This window comes from Dryobates pubescens, chromosome 11 (genome assembly GCF_014839835.1).
Source record: "Dryobates pubescens isolate bDryPub1 chromosome 11, bDryPub1.pri, whole genome shotgun sequence".
Taxonomy (NCBI): Eukaryota; Metazoa; Chordata; class Aves; order Piciformes; family Picidae; genus Dryobates; species Dryobates pubescens.
In genome coordinates, this window is record NC_071622.1 from 2,365,868 (window position 1) to 2,385,944 (window position 20,077).

At 55.7% G+C, this 20,077-nt stretch overlaps 1 protein-coding gene across 1 annotated transcript; it reads left to right on the forward strand.

Annotated features, from left to right (window-relative positions):
- The first annotated feature begins 608 nt into the window (after positions 1-608).
- On the forward strand, positions 609-19,481 carry CTH (cystathionine gamma-lyase). The gene is made up of 12 exons (XM_054165522.1): positions 609-794; positions 4,388-4,469; positions 5,205-5,300; positions 7,553-7,662; positions 9,082-9,213; positions 11,487-11,544; positions 12,163-12,240; positions 13,935-14,087; positions 14,287-14,408; positions 16,429-16,481; positions 18,304-18,442; positions 19,461-19,481. Exons 1-12 carry the CDS (start codon positions 633-635, stop codon positions 19,479-19,481), a joined length of 1,206 nt encoding a protein of 401 aa, XP_054021497.1. The 5' UTR covers positions 609-632.
- Positions 19,482-20,077: the final 596 nt, after the last annotated feature.

Sequence of the window (20,077 nt, forward strand, 5' to 3'; positions counted from 1 at the left end):
GTCCGTGGCGCTGTGGGCGGGGCCGTGCGTGACGTCGCTGCGGGCAGAGCCGTGAGCGGAGGGGCTGTGGGCTGGGCCGTGATTGACGTGGCTGTGGGCGGGGCGAGGCGCGACGTGGCTGGGGGCGGTGCCGTGATTGACGCCGCTGTGGGCGGTGCCGCGAGCGGAGGGGCTGTGGGCTGGGCCGTGATTGACGTGGCTGTGGGCGGGGCGAGGCGTGACGTGCTGGGGGCGGTGCCGTGATTGACGCCGCTGCGGGCGGTGCCGTGAGCGGAGGGGCTGTGGGCTGGGCCGTGATTGACGTGGCTGTGGGCGGGGCGAGGCGTGACGTGCTGGGGGCGGTGCCGTGATTGACGCCGCGGTGGGCGGTGCCGTGAGCGGAGGGGCTGTGGGCTGGGCCGTGATTGACGTCGCTGTGGGCGGTGCCGCGAGCGGAGGGGCTGTGGGCTGGGCCGTGATTGACGCCGCGGTGGGCGGTGCCGTGAGCGGAGGGGCTGTGGGCTGGGCCGTGATTGACGCCGCGGTGGGCGGTGCCGTGCGTGACGTGGCTGGGGGCGGGGCGGGGCGCCGCGGCGGTTCCCGCGTCACCGGCACGGGCAGCGGCATTGCCGGCAGCGAGGGGAGCCGGGGCCATGGAGCGTGGTGGGGTTCCGTCCTTCCTGCCGCCCTTCCCGCACTTTGCCACCCAGGCCATCCACGTCGGGCAGGAGCCCGAGCAGTGGCGATCGGGTGCTCTTGTGCCTCCCCTCTCCCTCTCCACTACCTTCAAGCAAAAGGCTCCAGGGCAGCATACGGTGAGTGGGGGGGCCACCGGCAGGACCCCGATCTGGGCTTGGCCCTCACCGGGGAGCTGAGGGATGGGGACACAGCGAGGGCTCATAGCCCGGCTCGGTAAGGCTCAGCCTGGGCGGTGCTGGCTGGCCAGGGGGGTCCGTGCAGACAGCTGGCCCCATGAGGTCCCCAGTACAGAGTCCTGCAGCTGGGGAGGAAGAATAACCTGCAGCAGGACAGGCTGGGAGGGGATCTGCTGGAGAGAGCCCTGTGGAGAGGCACCTGGCAGTGCTGGTGGATCACAACTTATCCATGGGACACCAATGTGCCCTGGGGGCCAAGGAGGACAAGGGCATCCTGGGGGGCATTGAGAAGAGTGTGTCCAGCAGAGCCAGGGAGGTTCTCCTCCCCCTCTGCTCTGCCCTGCTGAGACCTCATCTTGAGTGCTGTGTTCAGTTCTGGGCTCCCCAGCTCAGGAGGGACAGGGATCTGCTGGAGAGGCTCCAGGGGAGGCTACCAGGATGCTTAGGGGACTGCAGCACTGCCTGGGGAGGAGAGGCTGAGGGGCCTGGGGCTCTTTAGTCTGGAGAAGAGAAGACTGAGAGGGGATTTAATCAATGTCTATCAATAGCTGAGGGCTGGGGGTCAGGAGGGAGGGGACAGGCTCTGCTCACTTGCTCCCTGGGACAGGACAAGGAGCAGTGGATGGAAGCTGCAGCACAGGAGGCTCCACCTCAACACAAGGAGGAAATTCTTTACTGTGAGGCTCACAGAGCCCTGGCACAGGCTGCCCAGAGAAGTTGTGGAGTCTCCTTCTCTGGAGCCTTTCCAGCCCCATCTGGATGTGCTCCTGTGTGAGCTGAGCTGGATTGTATGGTCCTGCTCTGGCAGGGGGCTTGGACTGGATGATCTCTTTGGGTCCCTTCCAACCCCTGACATCCTGTGAGCCTGTGTGATCCAGTTTGCAGCTCATGGAATCATTTCCCTTCCTTCACCCAGCATCTTTTCCCTGCCAGAATAGCTGCTTTGGGCCATTATGGGTTGGGAGGAACACTGAGGGTGGTTTCCAAGGTGAAAGGTGCTGGAAGGAGCCCACCCAGCAGCACTCATGGGATGGGCATTTGCTGCAGGAAGCTGTTAACCACGTTAAGGTTCGGGGGTTGCTCAGATGGGTTCCATCCAACAGGGGACTTCTTGAAGCCGTTGTGGTCACACCACTTTGTGCTGAGCACAGGCAGAGTGACTTTCCTCACGTGCCCAGCTCTTAAAAGCAGCAGATTCAGTTGTTCTTCCAGTCCAGGTAGATGTCCTCTGAGTCAATTTCACTTTACTAGAAGGAGGAGTCTGAGAAGGGATCTTCTCAGTGCTCAGCAAGAGCTAAAGGGTGGGGAGAAGAAAATGGGGCCAGACTCTTCTCAGTGGAGCCCAGGGACAGGACAAGGGGCAGTGGGCACAAACTGGAACCCAGGAGGTTCCATCTGAAGACATTTCTTCCTTGTGAGGGTGCTGGAGGCCTGGAGCAGGCTGCCCAGAGAGGTTGTGGAATCTCCTCGTGTGGAGAGCTTCCAAAGCCAGCTGGGCATTGTGCTGCTGGGCAAGCTGCTGTGGCTGCCCTGCTTGAGCAGGGGGGTTGGGCTGGATGATCTCCAGAGGTCACATCCAACCCCCAGCATGCTGGGATTGTAGGAAGTATGTTGTGGATGTGCTTCAGGAAGTGCTGGGAGTGCTTGCCTTGAGCACCATGCATGCCTGAGGGGAATAGCCCAGATTTGCAACCCTTAATCCAGCCTTTGTTCCAAAGTGGAGGGCTGGCCATCCTGCTGTGCTGGTTGGGCAGCAGGAGCCTGCCTTGTGATGATCTTTCATTCCACCTAAAATCACTTGCAAGGGACTGAAATTGTGACTGTTGAGAAGACACCAGAAGGAGGAGTCCCAGGCTGCTGTATTCAGGTGCTGATGGCCACTTGCTAGCTTGGGAGCTCTCTTGAGAGCCAGCTGCTGGATTCCTGACTCTGCTGAAGCTGTCCTTAAGCAGAAATCCTGGAAGTGCAGCAGGTCCCAGGATGCTTAGCCAGGCTGTCTCTGCAGAGTGCAGCCCTGCACGCATGAGGGGCTCAGCGTTCACATACAAGCCCTTGCAGTGCCACATGGAGCATGATTTGCTTGCATGCCAGGGAGGCTTTTGACCTGTTGATGGGCACAGCTTGGCACTAACTGGTGCCCTGAAGCATCTTTCAGGCAGAGCATCCTGGAGATGGGACAGGATAACCTTGTGTCAGCCCAAGAGCTTTTCTCCAGCAGTGCCCAGAGGTGGATCTCCAGGAAGGAGAACATAACTAACAGCCTGATAGTTCCAGCAGCACAGCCCTGCAAGCCATTTTCAGCTTGGGGGATGCCAGTTTGGAGGTTGGGTGCAGCAGCCTGACACAGCCAAGACCCCAGCCAGCTGCTCCTGGAGGAGGTGAATAGAATAGAATAGAATTAACCAGGCTGGAAAAGACCTCAGAGATCATCAAGTGCAACCTATCACCCAACAACACCAACTCAACCATGGCACCAAGTGCCTCAGCCAGGCTCTTCCTAAACACCTCCAGGGATGGGGACTCCACCACCTCCCTGGGCAGCACATCCCCATGGCCAATCTCTCTTGCTGGGAAGAATTTCTTCCTCACCTCCAGCCTAAACCTCCCCTGGCACAGCTTGAGACTGCGTCCTCTTGTTCTGGTGCTGCTTGCCTGGGAGAAGAGACCAACCCCCACCTGGCTCCAACCTCCCTTCAGGGAGTTGGAGAGAGCAAGAAGGTCTCCCCTGAGCCTCCTCTTCTCCAGGCTAAGCAACCCCAGCTCCCTCAGCCTCTCCCCCCAGGGCTGTGCTCCAGACCCCTCCCCAGCTTTCTTGCCCTTCTCTGGACACCTTCCAGCAGCTCAACATCTTTCTTAAGCTGAGGAGCCCAGAGCTGGACACAGGACTCCAGGTGTGGCCTAAGCAGTGCTGAGCACAGGGCAGAATGACTTCCCTGCTCCTGCTGGCCACACTGTTCCTGCTGCAGGCCAGGATGCCCTTGGCCTTCTTGGCCCCCTGGGCACACTGCTGGCTCCTGTTCAGCTGCTACCAACCAGTACCCCCAGGTCCCTCTCTGCCTGGCTGCTCTCAGCCACTCTGCCCCCAGCCTGTAGCACTGCCTGGGGTTGTGGCCAAAGTGCAGCACCCAGCACTTGGACTTGTTGAATGCCATCCTGTTGGCCTCTGCCCATCTGCCCAGCCTGGCAAGGTCCCTCTGCAGAGCCTCTCTACCCTCTAACAGATCAACTCCTGCCCCCAGCTTGCTGTCATCTGCACATTTACTGATGCTGGACTCCATCCCCTCCTCCAGATCATCAATACAGATACTGAACAGGCTGGGGCCCAGCACTGCTCCCTGGGGCACACCACTGGTGCCTGGCTGCCAGCTGGCTGTGGCACCATTCACCACCACTCTCTGGGCTCTGTCCCCCAGCCAGTTCCTAACCCAGCTGAGGTGGATGAGTACCCTGGGGTTTTGGAGCTGCCTGTTCTGGGACACAGCTCTCTTGGTGCTCTCTCTGAAGCTGTCTTTGTTTCTTGCTTTTCCCCACAGGGTTATGAATACAGCAGGAGTGGGAACCCTACCAGGAACTGCCTGGAGAAGGCTGTGGCAGCACTGGATGGAGCCAAATACTGTAAGCCATGAATGTGTTCCTCAAGCCAAATGTCACCAGGGCTGTCCCCTGGGTGTCTGCAGTGGGTGGGACATGGGGAGCAAGGACACTGAGCCAGCAGCAGCAGTTATGCAACAGAATGGAGTGGAATGGAATGGAATAGGAGTGGAATAGAATAGAATAGGATAGGATAGGATAGGATAGAATAGAATAGAATGGAATAGAATAGAATAGAATAGAATGGAATAGAATAGAATAGAATAAACCAGGTTGGAAAAGACCTTTGAGACCACTGAGTCCAACCTCTCTCCCAACACCATCTGATCAACTAAACCATGGCACCAAGTGCCCCAGCCCTGGAGGTGTTTGCAGCCAGGCTGGAGGTGGCTGTGAGCAACCTGCTGTGGTGTGAGGTGTCCCTGGCCATGGCAGGGGGGTTGGAACTGGCTGAGGTCCCTTCCAACCCTGACAAGTCTATGATTCTAAGTTAGAGGATGGTTGGGCTCAATGATCTGAGCTTTGGTCTTTCCTGACCAGAACAGTTCCATGACCCTGTGAGGTGGGGAGCAGGAGCCAGGCAGCAGCTCTTGGTGTTCCTCCTGGGCTCCACTCCATGTAAAATCAGCCTGCTGCTTTCACTGAACCAACTTAGAGTGAGGTAGGACTCAGGGGAGTGACAGAGCAGGAAGGGGAAGGCAAAGCTGGCAGGGCTGGATCCCATTCAAATTGTCTGCAGTTGACATTTTTCTCTTTCAGGTTTAGCTTTTGCCTCTGGCTTGGCTGCTACTTTGAACATCACTCACCTCTTGAAGTCAGGGGACACCATTATCTGCATGGATGATGTCTATGGAGGTAAGGGACACAGGAGCATGGCCTGGGGCTTCATGAAGTGATCTCTGGGGTCCTTTCTAGCCTTAGTGATGCCATGAGTCTAACTGCACCTCTCTGTGATTCTCATCAGCCCCCTGAGGTCCCCATGCAGGACCTGCAGTTCTCTTTGAAGGCTTTTGACTGTGTGAGGGCACAGAGCTGCCTGGCTGGGGGGTGTTGGGACTTCAAACCCTGGGAGGTTCTGCAGCACAACCTGGAAGTTAAAAGGAAGAGCAGCTAATTAGTGAGGGATGCTGGAATGGGGGGAAAGCAGCACAGCCTTCCCCAGGTTGGCTTGCAGAGCAGGATCTGTCTTCTGCAGTCCAGCTCAGCAGAGCTTGCCAGCTCCATGGTGTTCCTGCTCTGCCTTCCCTAGCTTTGACCCTTCTCCATCCAGCATTTCTGCTCTGGATTGTTCCAGACAAGAGTTCTGCCACCTTCCCTGAAAGCACAGCTTGGCTCTGCTGTGCCCATGGCTTTTCAAGGCCTCAGGGATGCTGCAGCCCACTTCTAGGAGAGCTGGGGGGAAGGGAACCTCATGGAGATCAACAGGAGCAAGTGTGGTGTCCTGTAGCATGGGAGGAAGAACCCCATGCAGCAGTGAGAGGGTGGTCTGCTGGAAAGCAGCTCCCCAGAGAAGGACAACAAGCCCCCCATGAGCCAGCAATGTGTCCTTGAGGCCAAGAAGGCAAATGGTCTCCTGGGTTGCATGAGGAAGAGTTTGGGCAGCAGGGAAAGGGAAGTTCTCCTCCACCTCTACTCTGCTCTAGGGAGGCCACAGCTGGAGTCCTGGGGCCAGTTCTGGGCTCCCCAGTTCAAGAGAGACAGGGAAGTGCTGGATGGAATTCCAGGGGAGGCTCCAAAGATGCTGAGGGGCCTGGAGCAGCTCTGTGAGGAGCAAAGGCTGAGAGCCCTGGGGCTGGGGAGCCTGCAGAAGAGCAGCCCCAGAGGGCAGCTGAGCAATGCTCAGCAAGAGCTAAAGGAGCTGTGGGGGGCAAGAGACTGGGGCCAGACTCTGCTCAGTGGTGCCCAGGGACAGGCCAAGGGGCAATGGGCACAGACTGGAACCCAGGAGGTTCCATCTGAGCAGGAGGAGAAACTTGTTTGGTGTGAGGGTGCTGGAGGCCTGGAGCAGGCTGCCCAGAGAGGCTGTGGAGTCTCCTGGTGTGGAGAGCTTCCAGCCCCAGCTGGGCATTGTGCTGCTGGGCAAGCTGCTGTGGCTGCCCTGCTTTAGCAGGGGTTGGACTGGATGATCTCCAGAGGTCCCTTCCATCCCCTCCCATGCTGAGGTTCTGGGATCTGGTGTGTTTTATTCTCTTTTTCACCCATGTGTCCTAGAAACTCTTCCCCTGCAGAAGGGAGAGGAGCTGAGTAACCTTGGCAGAAGAGCTGATGAATTAATGTTTAATCCAGGCAGTGTTGCCAGGTGGTCAGTAAGTTATTCATTTAGTGACCACCTTCTGGCCACTTCTATTCATAACAGGGTTTAGGTTGAAAGGGACCTTGAAAGGTCATCCAAGTCCAACCCCACTGCAGTCAGCAGAGACAGCTGCAGCTAGAGCAGGCTGCTCAGAGCCCCAGACAGCCTGACCTGCAGTGGTGCCAGGGATGGGGCAGCTCCCAGCTCTCTGGGCAGCCAAAACCAGAGCCTCATGTCAAACATTTCTTCCTTCTCTGTCTCAATCTCCCTCTTGGAGTTCACACCATCCCCCACCTTGTCCTGTCACAGGCCCTGCTCAGAATTCTGTCCCCAGCTTTCTGCTCAACCTCTTGAAGCACTGAAAGGCCACCAGAAGCTCTCCCTGGAGCCTTCTCCTCTCCAGGCTGAACAACCCCAACTCTCTCAGCCTGGTTTCACTGCAGAGCCCTTCCAGCCCTCCCAGCATTGCTGTGGCCTCCTCTGGCCCTGCTCCAACAGGTCCCTGTCTGTGCTGAGCACTCCAGAGCTGCCCCAGCACTGCAGGTGGGGTCTCAGCAGAGCAGAGCAGCAGAATCCCCTCCCTGCCTCTGCTGCTGGGGCTCAGCCCAGGGGAGGGCTGGCTCTGGGCTGGCAGCAGAAGTAAAAACAGTTCTGATGTCTTGTTGATGGTGTAGACCACAAAGCTCCCCTCCTGGCTCTGGCTGCCTACCAGAGGCTGGAGCTCACTGAAGGCAGGCTGAGGACATGCTTTCAATTGTAGTTTTAATCTCCTCATGGTTTTTCTGGTCTGCTTTGTTTGGGGTTTTTTCTGCAGGCACAAATAGGTACTTCAGGCAAGTAGCCATGAAAATGGGGCTGAATGTGGTTTTTGTGGACTGCACCCAAACCAAGTGCCTAGAAGCTGCCATTACACCTGAGACCAAGGTATGGGACACCAAGCTGTAGGTGGGGAATCCCTGAAGCTACTTAATAAGTGTCATTCAATGGTATCTTTGTGGCTGCCCAGGGAGGTGCTGGAGTCCCCATCCCTGGTGGTGTTTGGAAAGGCCTGGCTGAGGCACTTGGTGCCATGGTTGAGTTGATCAGATGGTGTTGGGTGAGAGGTTGGACTTGATGACCTCTGAGGTCTTTTCCAGTCTGGTCAATTATTCTGTAATGGTTGTGGTGCCTCACTGAAAGCATTGTTGAAAGGGCAAGAAAGCACCATGGAGGGGGAGAGGGAGGAGGGAAAAGAGAAGACACAGAAGAGGGAGCAGCAGGGTGGAAGCAGGAGGTGCTTCATGGCTCTGGCACATGGAATCATGGAATCATTTTGGTTGGAAGAGGCCTTTAACATCATGGAGTCCAACCATGAACCCAGCACTGCCAGGGCACCACTAAACCCTCAGCACCACATCCCCATGGCTTTGAAACCCCTCCAGGGATGAGATGGGGACTCCATGCCTGCCCTGGGCAGCCTGGGCCAGGCCTTGACAACCCCCTTGGGAAAGAAATTGTTCCTGATGTCCAACCTAAACCTCCCTCAGGGCAACTTGGGACCATTTCCTCTTGTCCTGTCACTTGTTCCTTGGGAGAAGAGGCCAACCCCACCACTGGCCTCCAACCTCCTTTTGGGGAGCTGTAGAGAGCCAGAAGGTCTCCCCTCAGCCTCCTCTTCTCCAGGCTGAACACCCCCAGCTCCCTCAGCTGCTCCTCCCCAGCCCTGTTCTCCAGACCCCTCCCCAGCTTTGTTGCCCTTCTCTGGACCACTCCAGGCCCTCCATGTCCTTCTTGGAGTGAGGGGCCCAAAACTGAGCCCAGGATATGAGATGTGGCCTCACCAGTGCCCAGGCCAGGGGAACAATCCCTGCCCTGCTCCTGCTGGCCACACTATTGCTGCCCCAAGCCAGGGTGCTGGTGGCCTTGTTGGGCACAGGCTGGGGCATCTTCCAGTGGCACAGGCTGGGACATCTTCCAGTGGCTGCCATGTCCTCTTCCAGTGGCTGCTATGTCCTCTTCCAGCTGGTGCTTTCCAGCCACTCTGTCCCAGGCCTGCTCTAGGGGAAGCTAACTCAGCTATAGAAGCCTTAGGGACTTGTGGGCATGCAGCCTTTCTCCTGGCTGTGTCAGGCCCTTCCTCAGGGGTGATGCACATCCACAGCTCTGCTGTTCTTGCCAGGTATCAGCTGCTTGTGTGCAGAGCATTACCTCCCCCCTGGTATGTTTGCCTTGCTTCACTGGGGACTCTCATTCCCCCCCTACTGGGGACTCATTTCCTTCCCCCCCCCCCCTGCAAACCTTCCTGAGAAGCTGACCCTCGAGGAGGTTGTGTTTGATGGCCTCTGCCTTGCTGTGTTTCTGCAGCTGGTTTGGATTGAGACCCCAACCAACCCCATGCTGAAGGTCATCGACATCGAGGCCTGCGCAGAGGTAGTCCACAAGCACAAAGATGTTCTGCTGGTGGTGGACAACACTTTCATGTCTGCCTATTTCCAGGTAAGCTGGTGCTTTGTGTGCAGTTCTCTCTGCACCTCAGGGAAGTCAAAGGGTCCTTTTGACAATGCAGGGAGGAGCTGGAGGCTTGAGGGGAGATGTGGACAGGGCATCGGGGAGAGGTTCTGGAAGGTGAGGATGGTGAGAGGCAGGAACAGGCTGCCCAGGGAGCTTCCTTGTGGAGATCCTTGAGGTGTTCAAGGCCAGGCTGGATGAGAATGGAATGGAATAGGATGGAATGGAATAGGATTGAATGGAATAGAATGGAATAGGATGGAATGGAATAGGATGGAATAGGATGGAATGGAATAGGATGGAATGGAATAGGGTAGAATGGAATGGAATAGAATGGAATAGGATAGAATGGAATAGGATGGAATGGAATAGGATTGAATGGAATAGAATGGAATAGGATGGAATGGAATAGGATGGAATAGGATGGAATGGAATAGGATGGAATGGAATAGGATGGAATAGGATGGAATGGAATGGAATAGGATAGAATGGAATAGGATAGAATGGAATAGGGTGGAATGGAATAGGGTGGAATGGAATAGGATGGAATGGAATGGAATAGAATGGAATGGAATAGAATGGAATAGGATAGAATGGAATAGGATGGAATAGGATAGAATAGGATAGCATGGAATAGAATAGGATAGCATGGAATGGAATGGAATTAGAATAGAATAGAATAAACAGTGATACTGAACACAAAATAAACCAGGCTGGAAAAGACCTTGGAGATCACCAAGTCCAACCCCTCACCCAGCACCATCTGATCAACTAAACCATGGCACCAAGTGCCCCAGCCAGGCTCTTCTTAAACACCTTAAGAAGTGGGGAGATTGAGATTGGATGTGAGGAAGAAGTTGTTCCCCAGGAGGGTGGTGAGAGCCTGGCACAGGTTGCCCAGGGAGGTGGTGGAAGCCTCCTGCCTGGAGGTGTTTGCAGCCAGGCTGGAGGTGGCTGTGAGCAACCTGCTGTGGTGTGAGGTGTCCCTGGCCATGGCAGGGGGTTGGGACTGGCTGAGCCTTGAGGTCCCTTCCAGCCCTGACAATTCTCTGATTCTGCTCCAAGTCTGTTTGATTTATTACCTTTTACCACCGTGATGCTCCTTAGGCTTTATAATTAAAGTTTTTATCATGTGCAAAGTCCTTTCCTTAGTGACTGGTTACACAAAATGTGTTGTTCATTACTCCTGGGCCATCAGCTTCTCAGGCTGCCTCACCTTAAAAGGCTTCAAGGGACAAAGGTTGGAGGTTAGGGAAGAGCAACCTGGCACAAAACCCCCAACCCAAACAGCCTTTGCAGTTTCTTCAGGCCTTCTGTTGGTCCTTCAGTCCAGTGTCACCAACTCTCACATGGATGCATTTCCCACCACAGGATCCCCAAATCCCAGAGTGCTGGGGGCTGGAAGTGACCTCTGGAGATCACCCAGTCCAACCCCCTGCTAAAGCAGGGCAGCCACAGCAGCTTGCCCAGCAGCACAATGCCCAGCTGGGTTCAGAAGCTCTCCACACAAGGGGAATCCACAACCCCTCTGGACAGCCTGCTCCAGGGCTCCAGCACCCTCACAATAAACAAGTTTCTCCTCCTGTTTAGGTTGTGCCCCTTGCCCCTTGTCCTGTGGCTGGGCACCACTGAGCAGAGTCTGGCCCCAGCCTCTTGCTCCCCACAGCTCCTTTAGCTCTTGCTGTGCACTGATCAGATCCCCTCTAGGGCTGCTCTTCTCCAGGCTCTCAGCCCCAGGGCTCTCAGCCTTTGCTCCTCACAGAGCTGCTCCAGGCCCCTCAGCATCTTTGGAGCCTCCCCTGGACTCTCTCCAGCAGTTCCCTGTCTCTCTTGAACTGGGGAGCCCAGACCTGGACTCAGGGCTCCAGCTGTGGCCTAGAAAGGCAGAGTTGAAGGGGAAGAGAACCTCCTTTGAGCTGCTGGCCACAGTCATCTTCTTGGCCTGAGGATTCCTTTGGCTTTTTTGGCCCCTAGGACACATTGCTGGCTCATGGTGAGCTTCTTGCCCAGCAGCTCTCCCATGTCCTTCCCTGTGGAGCTGCTTTGCAGCAGGTCAGCTTCTCACTGTGCTGGTGCAGGGCTTGTTCCTTCATGCTCAGGTCTGTGTGGTTTTAGGAGCTCAGCTTTATATTTTGGTGGGGTTTGTTAGTGTCCCCAGCTGTTGCTGTCTCAGGGCTTGGTCACAGCCTTTCCCTCCAGCTTCTTATGACCCAGAGTGCTCAGGAGCTTTGGTCTGACTCAAGATTCTCATTCCCTTGCAGCGTCCTTTGTCTCTGGGGGCTGACATCTGTATGTACTCTGCAACCAAGTACATGAATGGTAAGCCTGGGGCTCCAGCTGACAGACCCTCGAGGTGCTTCTAGCCAAGCTTGCTTTGACTTCAGCAAAGGCTGTGGCTTCAGTGGAAGGCAGCTGCTAGAAATGATGCTGAGGCTCAAAGGAGGTTTCATGCAGCTGTGCTGGAGCCTGCCCAAAAGCACATCCACAGAGCCTTCTCTGCAGTAGTTCCCTGCCTCTCTTGAACTGGGGAGCCCACAGCTGGCCCTAGGACTCCTGTGGCCTCACTAGGACAGAGTAGAGGATGAGGAGAACCTCCCTCCACCTGCTGGCCACACTCTTCTTCATGCATCCCAGGAGACCAGTGGCCCTCTTGACCATGAGGGCCCCTTGCTGGCTTAGTGACCTTAGTCTGAGTGTTCAGAGCCCAGGCTTGAAGCTGACCTGGCTGTAGCTGTGCTGTCACCACATGTCCCTGGTGGTGCAGGTAGAAGTGGGCATTCTCTGGCTGGCTTTCTGAGGCAGCAGCCTGGTGCTGTAGCACTGAGGAGAACCCCAATGCTCACCACAGTGGGACTCTTAGTACCAAGAGTGAGAAAATGGCAGCACCCTGGGGCAGATGGAGCAGCTGATTCTGATCTTCTCCTTGCTTTTCTGTAGGCCATAGTGATGTTGTCATGGGACTTGTTTCAGTAAACTCTGAGGAACTCTATGAAAGGCTCAAGTTCCTACAAAACTGTAAGTAGCTGGTGTGGGGAACTCCTTGAAGTGGGTCAGACTGAGACAGAGCAGCTCCTCATGACCCAGGTGCTGCATGCACAAATGGAAGCTATCCAGAGATCACAGAATCACCACCCAGGTTGGAAGAGACCTCAAAGGTCATCAAGTCCAACCTGTCACCACAGACCTCATGAGATGTAGCTCAGGCTTTGAAATACAGAATTAACCAGGTTGGAAGAGACCTTGGAGATCATCAAGTCCAGCCTCTCACCCAACACCATCTGATCAACTAACCCATGGCACTGAGTGCCTCATCCAAACGTGGAGAGAAAGCAGTGACACAGGTGGAAGCACCTTGAAACCCCTCCTCTGATGTTCACCAGTCCTAGGCTGGCTTTGTGCAGTCATGGAGTTGTTTCAGCTGGAAAAGTCCTCCAAGGTCATGGAGTCCAAGCATCAACCCAGCACCACCATGGCCACTAAACCATGTGCCCAGATGGCCAGATGTTTCTTGAGCACCTCCAGGCTTCATGGAAACATATCAGTTGGAAAAGGCCTTTAAGATCCAGTCCAACCATTCCCTAACACTACTAGGGCTGATGCTAACCCTTAGAATGGAATGGAATGGAATGGAATGGAATGGAATGGAATGGAATAGAATAGAATTAACCAGGTTGGAAAAGACCTCAGAGATCATCCAGTCCAACCTCTCACCCAACACCATCTGATCAACTCAACCATGGCTCCAAGTGCCTCAGCCAGGCCCTTCCTAAACACCTCCAGGGATGGGGACTCCACCACCTCCCTGGGCAGCACATTCCCATGGCCAATCTCTCTTGCTGGGAAGAATTTCTTCCATGTCTCTCAGCAGCACAACTCTGCCTCTTTGAAACCCCCTTCAGGGATGAGGATTCAGCTACCTCCCTGGGCTGCCTGTTTCAGTGCTTGAAAACCCTTTAAGTGAAGGAAGTTTCTTCTACTGTCCAACCCAAACCTCCCCAGGTGCAACCTGAGGCCAAGCTGTCAGCCCCTGGCTTGGGCAGCAGTACTCTGAGCTGGGTTAGGAACTGGCTGGAGGCTGAGCCCAGAGAGTGGTGGTGAATGGTGCCACAGCCAGCTGGCAGCCAGGCACCAGTGGTGTGCCCCAGGGATCAGTGCTGGGCCCCAGCCTGTTCAATATCTTGATTGGTGATCTGGAGGAGGGGATTGAGTCCATCCTCAGTAAGTTTGCAGGTGACACCAAGCTGGGGGCAGGAGTTGAAGGTCCATCTGTTACAGGGTAGGAGAGCTCTGGCTCTGGTTCTTCCCAGCAAGAGAGACTGGCCATGGGAATGTGCTGCCCAGGGGGGTGGTGGAGTCCCCATCCCTGGTGGTGTTTAGGAAGAGCCTGGCTGAGGCACTTGGTGCCATGGTTGAGTTGATCAGATGGTGTTGGGTGAGAGGTTGGACTGGATGATCTCTGAGGTCTTTCTCAACCTGGTTAATTCTATTCCATCCCATCCCATCCCATCCCATCCCATCCCATCCCATCCCATCCCATCCCATCCCACCCCACCCCATTCCCTCTTGCCCTGTCTCTTCTCCCTCCTGCGGCTCGGCTGAGGCTGCAACGTTCTTCTCAGTGGGGTTTTGGTTCAAGTAGATCTTTGATTCCTTGTTTGTTTTTGTGTGGGGGGTGGATTTTGGTGGAGTTTTTCTTTCACCTGCCATAGCTCTTGGAGCTGTTCCCTCTCCCTTCGACTGCTACCTCTGCAACCGTGGCCTGAAGACCCTGGCGGTGCGGATGCGGCAGCACTTCCGCAACGCGCTGGCCGTGGCTCGCTTCCTGCAGGCACATCCCCGGGTGGAGAAGGTCATTTTCCCAGGTAGGTTGCCCAGCCTTCGGAGCTGCTGACCTCTTGGAGGCTTGGGCCTGGCTGCTCCCTGTTGCTGATGCAGCCTTCCCTCTGTGACTGCCCCGTGAGGTGTCCGCCACGGCCGTGAGCAGGCCGCCTCCGGCTAGCTGAGGGTGCTTTGCTCTTTGAGCTGAGTGAGGGCAATTAAAGCTCTTGCTGGCTGTTCCAGGTTTGCCTTCACACCCCCAGCATGAGCTCATCAAGAGGCAGTGCACTGGCTGTCCTGGGATGGTGACCTTTTACATCAAAGGAGGTCTGGAGCATGCTTCTGCCTTCCTCAGGAACTTAAAGGTAAAGTGGTTAGGAAGAAGTTCTTCCCAGAGAGAGAGAGGAAGGGACCTCTGGAGATCATCCAGTCCAAGCCCCAGCTGCAGCAGGGGCTCTCACAGCCAGTTGTCTCCCATAATAATACTCATGCCCACCCAAAAGGCAGTGGTTCCCACTGGACAGAGCTGAAGAGCCTCTGGGTATCTCCCACTCCTTCCCCTGGAATGCCTCCAAGCACGAGTTCTGGACACTGGCAGAGCAGCTCTGTGCTTGGAGTCAATGAAATGATGCCAAAAGCAGGAGGAAGCACCAGAGATTCCCCTAGTCTTTTGAGAACAAGAGGACACAGTCTCAAGCTGTGCCAGGGGAAGTTCAGGCTGGAGCTGAGGAGAAAGTTCTTCACAGAGAGAGAGATTGGCCATTGGGATGTGCTGCCCAGGCAGGTGGTGGAGTCCCCATCCCTGGGGGTGTTCAAGAAGAGCCTGGCTGAGGCACTTGGTGCCATGGTCTGGTTGATTGGATAGGGCTGGGTGATAGGTTGGACTGGGTGATCTTGGAGGTGTCTTCCAACCTGCTTGATTCCATGCTTCTGTGACTCCATGCTTCTGTGACTCCATGCTTCTGTGACTCCATGCTTCTATGACTCTGGTGGTAAATACAGCCTGCTCTGAGAGTGATTATAGAAGGACCTGGCTTTTCATAGGGTGGGGGAGAGTCCTTCTCTACTTGCAGAGCTCCTGAAGGCTTTGGGGTGCAGCCATCTCTAAATAACAGATGATTTGCAAATGGAGGCTAATGAGAGGGGAGAAGAAGATGCCTCAGCTCCTTGGAAGTGATTGTTTACATAGCAGGGTGTAGGGCATCCATCACTGCAAACAAAGGACCTGCAGGCTTCTGCACAAGCACCCCCAGGATTCCATAGCATCACAGAATGCATTGGGAAAGACCTCCAAGGTCCTTGAGTCCAACCATCCACCCAGCACCACCATGGCCACTAAACCATGTCCCAAAGTGCCATGGCCACACTTTGCTTGAACACCTCCAGGGATGGAGACTCCACCACCTCCCTGGGCAGCCTGTGCCAGTGCCTGACCACTCCTGCAGGAAAGAAACTGTTCCTTATGTCCAACCTAAACCTCCCCTGGTGCAACTTGAGGCTCTTTCCTCTTGTTCTGTCACTTGTTTCTTGCAACAAGAGCCTGCCCCCTACCTGGCTCACCGCAGGGGCGTGAGACCCTGGTCCAGGTTGCCCCGAGAGCTGGTAGGTGCCTCATCCCTGGAACCAGTGCAGGTCAGGGTGTTTGGGCTCTGATCAAGCTGCTCTAGGTGGGGATGTCCCTGCTGACTACAGGGAGGGGGTTGGACTGGATGACCTTGAAAGGCCCCTTGGAATTCTGTGAGAAGCACAAGAGGTAGATGTGAGCAGCGATGGGTGCTGTGGAAGGAAGGGGATGTGAAGACAGGATGTGATCCCTCAGCTCTTAGCTGAGCCTTTGTTCAGGCAGCCTGCTCTCATCTTCCTCTGAGCAAAATGGAAACTGGAGGCACCAAAGCAGAGCCTGCTCCTCACTTTCATAGATTCACAGAATCATGGAATGCTTTGAGCTGGAAGGGACCTTCAAGGTCATCCAGTTGCAACCCCCCTGCCATGGGCAGGGACATCTCCCACTAGAGCAGGCTGCTCAAGGCCTCTTCCATTCTGGCTTTGAACACCTCCAGGGAGGGGGCATCCACAGCCTCCCTGGGCAACCTGTGCCAGTGTCTCACCAGCCTCACTAGAATGAATTTCTTCCTAACCTCCAGCCTCAACCTCTCCTCTCCCAGCTCAAAGCCACTGCCCTCGGTCCTAGCACTACAAGCCCCTGTAAAAGGCCGTTCCCTTCTGTCCTTGCCCTGCTGCTGCCTTGGCAGTACTTTGAGAAGAAAGCCCTGAAGCTACCCTGTTCCTGAAGTCTCTTTCTGAGCACTGAGAGCCCCCCTGAAGTTCATTGCAGGCATTCCCAGCCTCGCTGGCAGCTCAGCTCTGTTTCTTTCCCCCCTGCAGGTTTTTGCGCTGGCGGAGAGCCTGGGCGGCTACGAAAGCCTCGCGGAGCACCCGTAAGTCATCCTCCATCCCCACAGCCTCACAGAGCTGCAGGGCAGCCAGCAGGCTTCTCACACAGTCCCACCATGGCAGGAGTGGGGAGGGACCTCTGGAGATAGAACAGGATAGAATTAACCAGGTTGGAAAAGACCTTTGAGGTCATCGAGTCCAACCTCTCACCCAGCACCATCTAAGCAACTCAACCCTGGCTCCAAGTGCCTCAGCCAGGCTCTTCCTAAACACAAACAGGGATGGGGACTCCACCACCTCCCTGGGCAGCACATCCCAGTGGCCAATCTCTCTTGCTGGGAAGAATTTCTTCCTCACCTCCAACCTGAACCTCCCCTGGCACAGCTTGAGACTGTGTCCTCTTGTTCTGCTGCTGCTTGCCTGGCAGAAGAGACCAACCCCCACCTGGCTACAGCCTCCCTTCAGGGAGTTGGAGAGAGCAAGAAGGTCTCCCCTGAGCCTCCTCTTCTGCAGGCTAAGCAACCCCAGCTCCCTCAGCCTCTCCTCCCAGGGCTGTGCTCCAGACCCCTCCCCAGCTTCGTTGCCCTTCTCTGGACACCTTCCAGCAGCTCAATATCTTTCCTCCAGGGATGGGGACTCCACCACCTCCCTGGGCAGCCCAGATCACCCAGTCCAACCCCTCCCTGCTAAAGCAGGGCACCCACAGCAGCTTGCCCAGGATTGCAATGCCCAGCTGGCTTTGGAAGCTCTCCTGAGAAGGAGACTCAGTATCCAGCATGTAGAAGGAGGTGGAGAAGGCTTTTCTCCTCCTGCAGGGCCACTTTTTCAGCATCCACTTCATCATTTGTAGCTCAGAAGTGCTGAAAACCTGGGAGATGCAAGTGACTGACTTGTCTGCCCTTCCTAAACTGACAGTAACTGAAAGAATCAGGGAACCACAGAATGGTTCTGGTTGGAGATGAGTCCAACCATGAACCCAGCACTGCCAGGGCACCTCTAAACCATGGCCCTCAGCACCACTTCTGCACAGCTTCAAAACCCCTTGAGGAATAAGGACCCCACCATTGCCCTGGGCAGACTTGGCCAGGACCTGGCAAACCTCAAGGGGAAGAAGTTGTTCTTCATATTCAACCCAAACCTCCTCTGGGGCAACTTGAGGCCATTTCCTCTCACTTGTTCTGTTTGAGAAGAGACCAACCCCTCCCTGGCTCCAACCTCCTCTCAGGGAGCTGTAGAGAGCCAGAAGCCCTCAGCTTCCTTTTCTCCAGGCTGAACACCCCCAGTGCCCTCAGCTGCTCCCTGCCAGACCTTTTCTCCAGACCCTTCACCAGCTTCATTGCCCTTCTCTGGACTTAGCTCCAGCCCCTCAATGTCCTTTTTGGAGAGAGGGGCCCAAAACTGATCCCAGAATTTAAGGGGTGGCCTCACCAGTGCTGAGTGCAGGGGGAACAGTCCCAGCCCTGCTCCTGCTGGCCACACTGTTGCTGCCCCAAGCCAGGGGCTTGGCCACCTGGGCACACCCTGGCTCACCTGAAGCTCCTGCCAGCCATCACTCCTCAGGTATTTTGCTGCTGGGCAGTTTCCAGGCACGTTGCCCCGAGGCTGGAGTGCTGCAGGCTGCTGCTGTGAGCCCAGGGCAGGGCCCAGCCCTCGGCCCTGTTGCCAGCAGCAGCTGCCTTCCATCTGCGAGTCGGCCAGCAGGTGGTACACAAGCCGTGTCCGGGCTCCCTGGAGCTGCAGGAGATGCTGGCAGCAGAGCAGGTTGTCTGCTCTTTAATGTTGAAAGCCAAAACTTCTTGCCAGCATCGAAGGCTTTGCTGCTGGGCTGTATTTTGCTGGGTGTTTCTTCCTCTGCCCCCCTTGCAGAGCCATCATGACTCACGCCTCGGTGCCCAGAGAAGACAGAGAGGTTCTTGGAATCAGTGACACTTTAATTCGCTTGTCAGTGGGTTTGGAAGACGAAGAAGATTTACTGGAAGACCTGGAGCAAGCTCTGGAAGCTGTGGTGAGGGGGTTGTGGTTACCCAGGAGTCATTTCCTCTCTGCTCCTCTGCCTTGCTCTTTAAGCGGTCTCGGACTGCCTCTTGCCTCAGCGCTCAGCTGCTCCTGAGCCTGCCTTGCTCAGGGCTTCAAAGCTTTATCACCAGGTTTAGAGTCCTGAGTCACCCTTTGAGGTGACATAGATTCATAGAGTGGTTTGGGTTGGGAGAGACCTTAAAGATCCTCTAGCTCCAACCCCTTGCCACGGGCAGGGACGCCTCCTACTAGCAGAGGTTGCTCAAGGCCTCATCCAGCCTGGCCTTGAACACCTCCAGGGAAGAGCCTCCCTGGGCAACCTCTTCCAGTGTCTCACCACCCTCACTGGAAAGAATTCCTTCCTAATCTCCAGTCTAAATCTGCCCTCCTAGATCTGCATGCAGCAGGTGGGATGTCCCTGGTGGCTGGGTGCCAGGCTCAGGCTGGAGGGGAGGCTCACGCAAGACCTTCAAGTGCTTAGTGTGTCCTTCAGGTTCCTCACAGTGCAGGTTTAGAGGGGGTTGGAATATGCTGAAGGGCTTCAAGAGAAGCACCAGTCTGAAACCTGAATCCCCCAATCCCAGCATGCTGGGGCCTGGAAGGGGCCTCTGGAGATCATCCACTCTAAAGCAGGGCAGCCACAGCAGCTTGCCCAGCAGCACAATGCCCAGCTGGCTTTGGGAGCTCTCCACACAAGGAGACTCCACAACCTCTCTGGGCAGCCTGCTCCAGGCCTCCAGCACCTCACAACAAACAACTTTCTCCTCCTGTTCAGATGGAACCTCCTGGGTTCCACAGCTCCTTTATCTCTTGCTGAGCATTGCTGAGCTCCCCTCTGGGGCTGCTCTTCTGCAGGCTCAACAGCCCCAGGGCTCTCAGCCTTTCCTCCTCACAGGGGTGCTGTAGGCCCCTCAGCATCTTCACAGCCCCATGTAGAGGTGCACAACTGTCCCCCTCTGTAGGTGCACACCAGCCTCATTCTCTCTCGTTTCTCCTTCTCCTTGCAGAGTGCAAACCCGAAGGCTTGATGTTTACAACCAGAGGGTTGAGGTGGCTGAAGAAGATGACTCTGATCACCACCTTTGCTGCTGATTTGCCTTTGATTTGCCTTTTGGAGTTTCAATCTGTTCAACCCCACACTGGATTCCCAGGGAGGTGCCACTTGGTGCCACTAGGTTTCCTCTGCTGCTGTCTGGATGCCCACGGAGGGTGGCACACACACTGTGGTCTCTCCTGTCTGTTACAGAACACAGAATTAACCAGGCTGGAAAAGACCTCAGAGATCATCCAGTCCAACCTCTCACCCAGCACCATCTGATCAACTCAACCATGGCACCAAGTGCCTCAGCCAGGCTCTTCCTAAACCCCTCCAGGGCTGGGGACACCACCTCCCTGGGCAGCACATCCCAATGGCCAATCTCTCTTGCTGGGAAGAATTTCTTCCTCACCTCCAGCCTAAACCTCCCCTGGCACAGCTTGAGACTGTGTCCTCTTGTTCTGGTGCTGGGTGCCTGGGAGAAGAGACCAAACCCCAGCTGGCTACAACCTCCCTTCAGGGAGTTGGAGAGAGCAAGAAGGTCTCCCCTGAGCCTCCTCTTCTGCAGGCTAAGCAACCCCAGCTCCC